The sequence below is a fragment of the Nematolebias whitei genome, chromosome 1 (assembly GCF_014905685.2).
Source record: "Nematolebias whitei isolate Nwh7 chromosome 1, NemWhi1, whole genome shotgun sequence".
In the NCBI taxonomy this organism is placed as follows: domain Eukaryota; kingdom Metazoa; phylum Chordata; class Actinopteri; order Cyprinodontiformes; family Rivulidae; genus Nematolebias; species Nematolebias whitei.
In genome coordinates this window covers 54,593,502-54,606,304 of record NC_056498.1, presented here as the reverse complement: position 1 = coordinate 54,606,304, position 12,803 = coordinate 54,593,502, and the positions used below count along the sequence as shown (strand labels likewise).

Below are 12,803 nucleotides of genomic sequence, written 5' to 3'. Positions count from 1 at the left end.
GCTTGCTTGATAGGTCACCCTAAAAACATTTACTGTGAGAACTGATTTAATTCTGCAGTCACTGTACAAAAAGAAAAGGTGGCAGAGAGGTTGACCTGGACTACTAATTGTTTCTAATTTACATTTCATTGAGGAGAATGCAAATCTGTCTTCTTAACATCAGCAAAATAAGTAAATCCTGATTTCAAATAACAGAACCATTGTGCTGCATATTCTCTGAATTAATCATTTAATACAAAAATATTTTTTAAGGTTCCATTTCAAGACGCTCTGGATTTGGTGCGAACAAGGAAAGTGTACCTCAGAAAGGGCTGTGCGTACATCCCTCATCATGAAATTGTCGCCATTGTTCTCAATGACTTCCGTACAAGGCTGTCCAAAGCTCTTGCTGTAAGTAAAATTCTTTTTTTTTTTAGTTTAAAATGTAAAATGCCCTGAAATATTGCTTTGGGAAGAATAAGAAACACGAGAATTGCAAGTGCAAATTCTTGTCATTTAAAGCTATAAAATATTCAACGTATAATGCACTCCAAAAACCACCTACTGCGTAATCCTAACAATGTTGCAAGAATTATAATCCCTTCAACTCTCCGTCTCATTGCATTAAGTTGCAGTAGTGTTTATTTCTGTGCATGCACTTTTCTCAAGTGCATTTTGTGTTGACAAAAAGCCCACTTCCACGAGGCAGATTGGAAAATTGCAGCAGTTTCCATTAGCACCCCAAGGGAAACTGGAGAAATGCAGGGTTCAAATAAGGAGTGTGTGCACACATGACATGAAATGTCTGCAGGGATGATTGGCGACAACTAGTAGGAAAGAGCCTATTGTCCCTGCAGGCACCGTGTTTTTTAAAGCCGTGGCAGGGGGTCCGTGAAGGCACAGTATCGAAATGCTCATGTTTTGCACTGAATGCCCCGAGGGATGTGAAACGCAGTGTTTTTGGAGCTAGAGGCCTTCCTTATTATATATGCGAGGAGACAACTGCAGTTCAGTTCTATTTAGAGAGAAGTCCAGGCTGCAGAACTGGCGCGAGCGGAATAAACAGCTGAACCCAGTGGCACTGTATATTACGAGAAAGAGCTTGTTCTGGTAATTAGACGCTTTATGGGCGACTTGTTGTGGCTTTCACATAAAAAAGTAAATATTAATCAGTATTTCAGAAAACTTAGAGCTGCACAGTTTATTTTAAATGCGTCATTAAAATATAAATATGTCAAAAAACATCTTAGGCTCTAATAAGATGTACATTTATATTTCCAAGTATTGTAGATTAATGTTCTGCAGGTTAATGTTAGTTTAGGTTAGTCCAGGATGCTCACACTTGAGATGCAACATTTTTGATTAATTTCTTTGTAGATTCAGAGTTCAGTTTTCTGTACCACTTTACAATAAGGCTCCCATTATAGATGGCTAATAAATAGTTTATAGACACGTTATTAATTCCTCTATAAACACTTTATTAATCATTAATAACTGCTTATTATGCATTACTTAAGGGTGAGAAAGAGACAAAACTGTCCAGTTTCTTGCCAAATAGTGAGCAAAATCTGTTCACCTATATATTTAATCTAGAGTTGTTATTTTAAACATTTCAGACCAAGTTACTACCTTGTAAGCACAATAAGCATTTGTAAACCCAAGGTTTTTAGGATATAATATTGTACTTTATTACTGCATTATAAGTATCTATAGTTGTACATACTTACGGTATAATTCAGTGATAAAGTATAATTATATCCTAAAAACAAATAGATTTACAAATGCTTATTGTGCTTACAAGGTAGTAACTTAGTCTGAAACGTTTAATATAACAAGTCTAGATGAAATGTATAGGTGAACAGATTTTGCTCACTATTTGGCAAGAAACTGGTCAGTTTTGTCTCTTTCTCGCCCTTAATTAATGCATAATAAGCAGTTATTAATGATTTATAAAGTGTTTATAGGGGAATTAATAACATATCTATAAACTATTAGCCATCTATAAGTGGAGCCATATTGTAAAGTGGTACCCAGTTTTCTTTGCCTGTTGGGAGAATAACAATATAACGTTCATACAGTTTTGTCAGTACCTCTATATAAAACTATCAAGCCTGAATTTATTAATCTTTAGATCTCATGTGCTTATTTTGTGTTTTACCAGTTATGAATGCAAAAACACTTGAGTTAAATGCCATTTTTAATCATATAAATCATGCATAACATGTAAAATGTATGCCAGTAATTTATCTATGTTATAGTAGTTTTGTAAGACTTTCAGTCACAATGCATACACAAGTTTATTCATCAAATATTTCTGAACGGAGCGCTGGAACAAACGGCAGTATTTTGTCAAGAACGAGTCAAAGCAGACGTCAGACTCACGTTTCAGTCTGTCTTTAAAGTGTCGGTCCCTTCTTGTTTGTGCATGAAAAATGCCTTGGCGGTGTAAACAAAGGTGCAATTTTGTTCAGCGGTAGTATTATCTTGTCTTCCTCTTGTATTTAATGGAGGAGTCACAATTAATCAGCATTGTTTTGTGTAACGCCTGTGTTCCTGTCAAACGCTGGCCTCCACTCAGCCAATGATCTAAATGGTTTTTTGGTGATTTTAACCACAACCTAAGCCTCACTTCTGGCAATTCAAACGCATGATTACTAGAATTATAGAAGCATGGTTTTAGAGAGTAGTTTATATGTACGTTCTAATCTCAGAGTGGCTGCAGAGTAGCACAAAACCTTCATCAGTTTCCTTGATTGTGCTTTTATATTTGAAAAAAAAAAGCTTGACATTTTAGTTTTTTTAATAGACTGCCTGTTGAATTCATTCTTGGCTCCAGCTTTAATTTGACACATTTTTTTTTTTTGTCTAATTGCATCTTTGTTAATGCTGCCAAAGTGAGTTCCTGATTGGCTTTGGTCTGAATACGTGTCCTCCAACATGAGACGGGCCAAAATTTTGCCAACGAGAGGAGAAACTAAAACAAATATAAAAAAGAGCAATTTGGTTCTGGTTCCTCCATTCTTCAACTTCCAAGTAATTATCTAGACTACCAACTGTTGGAATTGCAGTTTTCCTAAACAGTTTTTATTATAAGTGCAGTAGTCCCTCGTTTATCGCGGGGGTTTCCGTTCTCAGTCCCCCCCATGCGATAAGTGAAAAACTGCAAAGTAGGAATAGTAGTACAAGTAGTAAGTAGTAGTTTATTTTAAACCCTTCCCACACTCTTGCAATATTCTAAACAATGTTTCTAAATGTTCTAAGAGCACAGCATGTCATGATCTCCACTCTCTCTTCCACCTGCCAGCACTCTCGACCACGCCCACTTCTCTGCTGCAGAGCGGAGATCATGACATGCTGCAGGAGGGATCTTCTGCCTGCACATGTGGGCTGCACACGGGTGCAGCAGGTGCTAAATAATTTATTTTAAATGTTAAAAAATCCATGCCGATCTTGCGGCTCATCCATCAATCAGCCATTGTGTGTCATGTCCAATCAGATTTTTAAAAACCGCAAAAGTTGAACCGCAAAGTAGCGAGGGACTACTGTATGACATTGTTTTTATAATGTTCATTTTCCTTTAGCCAAAAACAATAAGTGGACTTCTAAATCAAAACAAACAAACAAAAAAAATCCAGTGAAAGAAAGGAGGACGTTCCCAGATGGGTCAGTTAGATTTTCATAATTATTTGTGCATTTTTAAAGGTAACCTCAAAAAGTTGAATCTTAGCAGTAAACTCGTTTTATTTATTGTTGTTGTGCTTTTTCTTTTTTTTTCTTTTTTTCCCAAGTATATTCATTTTAAAACCAGAGCTGGAAATAGACACAGGTTATAAAATATTTCCTGCCAGTTGTTTTATTTGCCACAGATGTTTAAAATATCCCCTTAGTGTCAGTTTTACACAAATGTACTCATTAAAAGCTTTCACACACCAATTTCTGCTTCCTGCTTCTGCCTACAAACATTTATTAGGATTATTGTACTTTTTGAACTGTTGTTACTGGTAATACTCTCATCTTGTACAGAAGTATAGTTTTTTTATAGAGAAAACACGGTTTAAACTACAACTAATGTACATAAAATCAAGATTCTGTGTTTGGTAGTTGGTTACTGGCCTGCAGTGTCGGGCTGTTCTTTGACCAAGACTTTATGCCATTACTCATGCGATGCCCATCTTTTCTGCAGCTGACAGCCCGCTCGCTACCAGCAGTGCAATCTGATGAACGTCTCCAACCGCTCCTTAACCATCTCAGGTGAGCAGCCATTCTGCCACTTCTTTGTTGAAAAAGAAAAACGTTTGGCACCAAGAAACATTTGGGTTTTAAGGCTGTGCTGATTAAACCCTCCGTGGCCCTGCTGACAGGTCCAGCTGTGCAAACTTGTAGTGAGTTGTCACTGTTGTGTCGTCGTTTGTCATTTTTAGGGTAAATTCCATATTGATCTTTTTATTTATTTTTACAGTCTTTTATATACGCGTGAATGTTTATGATGAAACAGTGACTACTATAGATCGGCAGGCTTTATTTTTTATTTTTATTTTTTTTTTAGAACTAATTAAAAAAGAAACTTTGAAATATCTATTTCCTAATCTGTGCAGAATTGGATTACAGTGTAGCCAGTTAGGCATTGCCTTTTTGGACTTAATGGCACATTGCTGTCTTCTGAGTCATGCAATAAACTTATTCTTTGGTAAAAAAAAAAAAAAAATTGATCAGTTTTATTGGCAGTCCCCCGGCTGCATCTAAAACTGCATTTATCACAGCAAATCTGTTTTATTGTCTCCATCGTGATGTTTTCATATCTTCTTTCAGCCATGCATACGTGGGACAGGATTACAGCATCCATAAGAACGTCGGGAAAATCTCCTTGGAGCAGATCGATTCGGTAAGTTACATTAATCATCTGTGGTGCAAACGTAAACTTCAGAATAATTTTTTTTATTTTCATGTGGCAGCCAAAATGTGCTGTAATCCAAGCTAAAGGTGGGCTGATGAAATATTTGCGTGCATCCTATTTACGTTATGTTGGTCATTAACATGCTAATGCTTCTAGCTTTCAGGAAAGTCATTCCCGCTCTGTATGAGGCAGCTGCATCAGGCCCTTAAAGACAATCACCATCTCCGCCATGGTGGCAGGATGCAGTACGGTCTGTTCCTCAAAGGTATCGGCCTCTCTCTGGAGCAGGCGTTGCAGTTCTGGAGGATGGAGTTCACAAGGGGCAAAGTGGATGCAGACAAGGTAATGTTGCTTTGTTGTTTACTGTTAAACTGTGTTGATGGAATTACATTTAATATAAAATTGGTCTGCTGAACACAATCACACCTAATAAGATCAGAAACTAGCCAAAGGTCAAATGGTACAAGATGCATGTTTATAAAACTAATAATTAAGTGAAAACAGTTCATCCATGAAAGGATGTGAGCGAATTTAACTTTAACTTAGTAGAGTATTCTTTAAAAAGCATTATAATCAGGGATGCACATAACGGGTATGCATGCGCAACAAACATCAGAAATGCGTTGCATCAACTGTGTTACCGCACGTCTTTGCGTACTTGACCGTCAAGTTATCAACGCCCAGGCCGGGAGTGACTAATCGGGAGGATGGGGGTATTTCCCTGTGGGCTGTTCTGATGTGTGGGCTGCAGGGCCAGCGCTCCCTGTTTTTATTTATTTATTTTTTTAGAACTTTTTATTAACAACATTAAAACTCAGAACACTGCTACTGCTGCACCTGGGCCACCCCACCTCCACCCAGGTGTGGCAAGCTGCGGTAGCGTTTTTTCTTGTTGCAAACAAAAACAACAAATTAATCTAAAAAAGTTAAATCTGGTCCTCTGGACTTTCAAAAAACAAAGCAAAACAACAACAACAAAAAAATGTAGAAACGTTTTGTCTTTTATCCGAAAGACTTCCTCAGTCTGTGGTGCTGTATTCTGCAAATTAACCAACATTTCTTCTTAAATTTGACAATAATTACTAATTATTGTCAAATTTCAAACTATTATCGTTTATCGCGATCGTTTCTGAGACAATCGCCCAGCAAAATTTGTTGTCGTGACAGACCTAAACAAGATACAAATACAAACTCGTACAGGGTGTCATAACTACATTTCACAAAATGGGACTTTTACAAAATAACTTAAGAGAAAAAATACCAAGGACAAGGAGGCACATCTGCAGCATCTGCATCATGTACCATGCAGGAAGCTGAAGCAGGGGATAGTGGGAGTGACACTGAGGAGGACAGCAAGGGGTGCCACTTATTAAGACAAAGCTGCATGTGGGGAGTACCAAACACCGTCTCCTTGTACTCACCTGAGGAGCCCACTAAAAAAGTTATGTGCACCCCGATTACAATTCATTTACTTATATCACAAATATTATCTTATTTTATGTAACTTGGGTAAGTGAGTAGCTCAGATTTTAGTCAGATTTTTGTTTTTAGCTCTTCTTTCTGTTTTATTTGTGATCATGTTAAAGTTTACTTGTTTTTAATTGTTCGCAGATTTGAGCTTAAAAAAGACAAAAGTGGGTGTAATGAAATAACAAAGACTGTGTTCTGCATAAAACTTTTACAAAGGTGATTCAAAGTGAAGACACGGTCTTACTAGACACAAATACTTCAAATATGAAATATTAAAAACTTCTGACAAGTTCTGTAGAGAAAACAGTTCTGATTTAATTGTGTTTGTGTTTCAAGCATCAACAAGTACAACATTAATTTCCTCAGTTGAGTCATTTTATTCTTGCAGATGTGGGTGATTTAGATTGTCTCACGTACGTAGATTCAAAGATTGGCCTTATAAATGTCAAATTATTTTCATATTGAGTGAAGATAAAAACCGCCTCTTAAATAAGTAATTGCTTAGGTTGTATTGATTTTTCTTTTACAAACATGTTTGTAAAATAAACACTAAAGACTATTAGGACAACTGTATGCTTTGTCTTTCTATATGCATTTTTCTGTTAAGATACTTTTGTAAGTTAACTATAAATGATTACATTTTCTCAGAAGTGTTTCAACTTTATTTATGGCCATAAAGCAAAAGCTAAATTTTAATTGACTTGCGTGCACATAAGCACACAAACCTTTCAGAAGGACATGCCCTGAAATTGAAACACTATAATAAACTTGGTACAACGTGGAAAAACAACACACGCAGTATTTTGAATTTTATTTTAATTGGTGCTGGTTTAAAAGCCATAAAACAGTAAGAAATAAACTTTTTATCTCAGGCTGCTATGAGCTGCTTAGCTCCAGCTCGTGGTGTTAAATAGTGGAATATGTCAGCTACTCCTCCAAGAGAATGCTAAACATTTGTTGGTTAAGTTTTTAGTTTTTAGAGACGTCTCATCCAGTCTGATACTTGTGATTGGATCCATGTCCTGATCGAGGCGTGTTTTGATAGATTGGGGTCACCTAGTGCAGTCGGCTCGCATTGTTTTGTGTCAGCTGGGCCGTAATGTGGTTGTTCTAAAGAGATGTGGCAGTGCATGATGGTACAGATGTGTCAACATATCTGTTGTGTGGATGTTTTTTTTAACAGCAGTTTATAATCTCTGCAATTTATGCTTTTATGTGGTTAAAAGGTTTAGACAAAGTGAGATGGGATGCCTTGGTGTAACCCCTGTAAAGGGAACAGCCGAAAGAAAATAAGAAGATATGGTTAAAGTGTTGGCCGTCGTTATTATACATTTATTATTACTGCCTTTTACAGTATTAGGTCAAGACTTTATTAAATTTATTTAAAAAAACAGGAGCTTCTTATTTCTCTTTATATCTCAAGCCAAGTCATTTTATGGTAATTTTGTTGAATTAAAGAAAAGTGAAATCACAGCAGGTCATTTTGTTCAGTGACATTACCTTCTTCAAAACTTTAAACATACACCACAATCGTGTCATGTTCTACCTAAAATATTGTCTTTCAGAAGAGGTTTGGGTGTATTTTAGCACTGCAGATGCTGAATGATTGTAGAACTACTTAAATAATAAAGAAAGTTCTGTCTCTTCAAATGAAAATGTGAATAAATGTCAATGTTTGGTTGCATTTTGGGGACAGTTAAAGGATAAGGTCAAAATAGTATTGAGCTCTTAAAATATAGAATGTTTAAATTATTTAGGTTTTTATATGCTTATACAATTATCTATCTTTTTGCATTTTCCAGCAGCATAAAGTGGCAATGTGCATGCTCAGAAATGAGAACTTTAATAAATAAATAAAAACAATGCTGCAGTTTAAACCTGGTTTTGTGATGCAGCAATGGGCCAGGAGTCCCTGAAGTCCCATGCGATACATGCTTAGAACCCCAAAGTCATCCATCACTTTTTCATATTTTCTGCATTATCATGCAGAATGGTGTGGGCATGCTGTTTTTCTTACTTCCCATGTGTTTAGCAACTTTTCTGCTTTACGAGCACTGCTGCTTGAAATTCGTTAAACCGCTGGGCGTGCAACGGTGCATGATTTCGATCCATTGACAAATCAATCGAATGAGCAGTGAAGCTAACGATGACAACTCAAAACTTCTGCGGTAAACCCAATTCCAACCAGAGGAAAATGGTTTTAAACATTTTTTTAATACAGCTCAGGTATCACTATGTAGGAAATCCGTTTAAGACTTTATCAACAGAATAGTAGCTCAAAAACAACAATTTAATCCACTTTTTTTTTACACAATAATTACATTTTTGACAGCAGGGTCAGTTAAAATAGTTGGCACTTTTAGAATTTGGATCATGTTTTGGTAATTTTCTCATGTCAGAGTTTTATTTTATTTGCTGTTGTTATGATGAAGATGTTGCTAATACTGCTTGAGTGATTATGAGTGATTTTAGATGCTCAGATAATCATGGACCACAGTGGGGAAAAATCTTGACAAAAACAAGTATACTGTAGCTGATTGTGAGGAGCTCAAACAACAAAAAGAAAAAAATGAAAGATTTTATGTAAAACAAGCCAAAAAAAAAAAAGTTTTATTTTGGAAATATGTGATTAGACCTGTCGCAATAAATAATAAATCAATTAATCGCATGATAAATGAAAATTATCAACCTCATTTTCATTTATCAGCTTTATTGTTTCTTCGTATCTCTCTTTCTACTGAAGACACTGGATGACAAAAAGCTCAACTCAGGTGCTCTTCACTGACTCCTCCCTTTCTCTTTAAAATCTGTTTTAACCGTCCAAAATCATGTTTTTTGATCGTTAAAAGCAGCCAAGCTGAGAAGCTAAGCTACAAGCTAAGCTAACAGGCTAAGGAAGAAACCTCCGTCTTATCAAAGCTCCAAAATTCATGGTTGAAATCCGTGCCTTCGTCTAAAATGTTGTTTTTTTTTCTGCAAAAAGAAGCTGAGAACTTGTTTACTGATTTTTTTTTTTTTATTAAAAGCGTTTTGTGAAAAATGCTATGCTAAAGAGCTCAAACCACACCGATCGTCTGTCATTTTAAGAACCGAAAAACAGGAAAGAGAGACAGCCCATGCCACGTCAAGGGGCCTCTCTCCCTTTTATCTTAAAGATACATGCTGCTCGCTCCCTCACTATCCATCTTTTGGTTCAAACAGTCTTATACTGCCATCGAGTGGTCAATAAAAGGTACTACACACAAAAATAACCCAACATTTCTTGTTAAATTTGACAATAATTAATAGTTATTGTCAAATTTCAAACAATATTATCGTTTATCGCAATAATTTCTGAGACAATTAATAGCCCAGCAAAATTTGTTATCGTGACAGGCCTATATGTGATCACCTAACATCCATCCATTATCAACCAACATCCATGTCTTTACCTGCTTCTTTCTTTCTGGGTCAAGGTTCTGGTTCCCATATCCAGCAGTTACTGCGAGAGGCAGGGGACACCCTGGACAGGTCTTCACAGGGACATAGAGACAAACGAGACAAACAACCATTCACTCTCTCACTCACACCTAGAGACAATTTGGTGATCCATCTGCCTAGCATGCATGTTTTTGGTATTCACCTAACAGCCTCTAATTAATATGGGGACCAATTGTCTCTTGCCAGTTTGAGTAATCATAGACACAGTAAATTACTGTAGATAAAACAATACGCAGAATCCACAAGGCAGCTTGACTAATCACACATGAAAGGTAAGCAATAGCAATCCGACTAAGTCCTGTAGCTTTTTGAAAACTGTTTTGTTCAGCGGCAAAATATGTTTAGAAACAGAATAGACCTTTTTGAAGTTGACGCTTCCCCTCACTCCCTGAAGATTTTATTCAGTGAGAGTATTTTTGTGCCGACATTTAAAGTGTTCCAAGCGACACAAAGAATTCAAATTATCTTTTCGTGCTGTTATACGAGCACAATAACTGTCATTGATATTAAAGGGGAAAAAAGGCACAAGTGTGCAATAAAGGCTATGAATTATGCAAAGAGTAATGAAGCAGTGCTCCGTCCATTGTGCCCTTTGTAGAGTTTGTTTTTCATCATGTTGCAACCTTCTTTGGTGCCCTATATCTGCGGTGTCTTACTTTCTCTGGGCAGAGTGTGATGGCTTTCACAAAAAGCCCTGCTTTTGTTCTACAGCTGAGACATCAGAGTGGTGCTGACCAGTTCGCAGCTTTCACATTGATGTATGTGTTGTGTCAGGGACTGCACTTTGTGGCACGCTGCACAAAGCCGGCTCATTAGTATGCGACGGGCACACAGGAGGAAGATGAGAGGCAGCGATGCCGAAAGGGAGGCCTGAAGGAAGAGGCAATGTAATATTAGACTAGAGGGAGTGAAAATTTATGAAATTAACTTGATCTATTCATTCTTCTTGCCACAGAAGTTAGCCTATTCATTTGGAGGAGTGTCCATCTGTGCCACATTATTGTAGTGTGTTGTTGCCTTGGGGTAGGACTGCTGTTAAACTACTTGTTTTACAGATGTTAACTTTAACAGTTAATTTCCTCTGACACCATTTCTATTCACTGCCGGAGCAACAAAAGAGTATTTAAATGACAGTGTGTTTTAATATCTCTTGGAGATAATTTACAAATGTACATTATTTTTGTCTTCACTTTAAAAAAAAACTTCTTCTTTGCCGATACACTAAAGATAATACAAGTGTCATAATTTAACCCCGGTGCTTAGACCTCAGCTGCAATATTCCAGATACACCAAAAGTTTTCTTCCCATTAAAACAAGATATGATCAGACAAGACTACAGTAATTCTGAACAACATATTCTGACTCATGCTGAGCTAATAATAACATTAACAACTGTCAAATAACGACAGGTCAGAATGCAAAGGCAGGGGATCCTGAGCCTCGTTTGCAGTTCTGTCAGAACCACTTCGGCATTTGCTTTTATTTGACATTTTTCCCCTTTTCCGCTCAGTTAATAGTTTTTATTCAGCACATGAATGACATTTCCTAGTGACAAGGTCGAAATCAAAAATTTAAAAAAGATTTTGTTGCGCTGTCAAGGGCATGCTCAGTGCAAAAAGCAACAGTGGGCAAGCCCAAAGTAGGTTGTTGCTTAGTCAAGTACATGTAGGGACACAAAAATGATCACAATGAAAAGCATTTATAAATGAAAATCTTAACCAAAATTTGTTTTTTTTTCTCTCTCTTCTTTAGAAAACTGATGTAATGCAGCAGACGTAGATTGTTTTTGCTAAATATCCATTTTACTGTGAGCATGACTTTTGTTGAACAAACTATTTCCATTCTTTTTATACATACACACAAATTATATACACTCACAGTCACTTTATTAGATACACTTGTTCAATTGTTAACACAGTTTATTAATCAGCCAATCACATGGCTGTAACTTAATGTCTTTTGGTATGTAGATGTGGTGAAGAAGACTTGTTGAAGTTCAAACTGGGCGTCAGAACAGGAAAGACGGTGATTTAAGTGTCTTTGAATCTGGCATGGTCGTTGGTGCCAAATGGGCTTGTCATAGTATTTCAGAAATTGCTGACCAGCTTTGATTTTCACATACAACCATCCTTAAGGTTTACAGAGACTGCTCCAAAAGAGAGTGTGTGTGGAAATTGTGAAAACAAAAACACATTCTTGTCAAGGAAAATGAGCTGACTGGTTTGAGATAGTAGAAAGGCAACAGTAGGTTTGAGCTACTGTTGCGTTTCCATCATCTCAGCCACTTGTTACAACCTGGGTTTGCAGAATATCATCTCTGAATGAATAACTGTTCAAATCCAGGTGGGATTCATCACAATCCAGTGGCACCCCTGTCGGCTAAGAGCAGGTAACTTAGTTACCAGTGTAACACTGGTACTCAGAGAATTGAGGAAGGTATCTCACCACCTTGCCCTGCTTGCATGGTCATGTGGAAGAAGTACATGTGAGAATCAGGTGTAGGGCAGGGACAATTATTCATTCAACCTTTATTTAGACAGGTTAATCCCATTGAGCCTCAAGGCCTCATTTACAAGAGAGACTTGATTTCAACAAAGAATGATGATAACAATGAACAATAGACAATCATAAAAGAGGCATACAGTTTTGTTTTGTTTTTTGCCAAGCAAATCACAACAAAGTTGCCTCAGGGCACTTTACAGGAACATTCACATACATAAAAGGCAAAGCCAATTATTAAAGTCTATCTATCTATCTATCTATCTATCTATCTATCTATCTATCTATCTATCTATCCATCTATCCATCTATCCATCTATCCATCTATCCATCTATCCATCTATCCATCTATCCATCCATCCATCCATCCATCCATCCATCCATCCATCCATCCATCTCATCTATCTCATCTATCTCATCTATCTCATCTATCTTATCTATCTATCTATCTATCTATCTATCTATCTATCTATCTATCTAT

The 12,803-nt window shown here is 36.8% G+C and overlaps 1 protein-coding gene across 1 annotated transcript in view; it reads left to right on the top strand.

Moving 5' to 3' along the window:
* Positions 1-246: 246 nt before the first annotated feature.
* The window catches only part of prim2 (DNA primase subunit 2), a gene marked incomplete at its 5' end in the record, with an annotated part of 31,043 nt that continues 18,486 nt past the window's right edge, over positions 247-12,803 (top strand). The window contains 4 exons of the mRNA XM_037693948.1: positions 247-390; positions 4,163-4,230; positions 4,789-4,861; positions 5,030-5,215. Of these exons, the coding sequence (XP_037549876.1) occupies positions 247-390; positions 4,163-4,230; positions 4,789-4,861; positions 5,030-5,215 (471 nt within the window). The remainder of the gene's footprint in view (positions 391-4,162; positions 4,231-4,788; positions 4,862-5,029; positions 5,216-12,803) is intronic.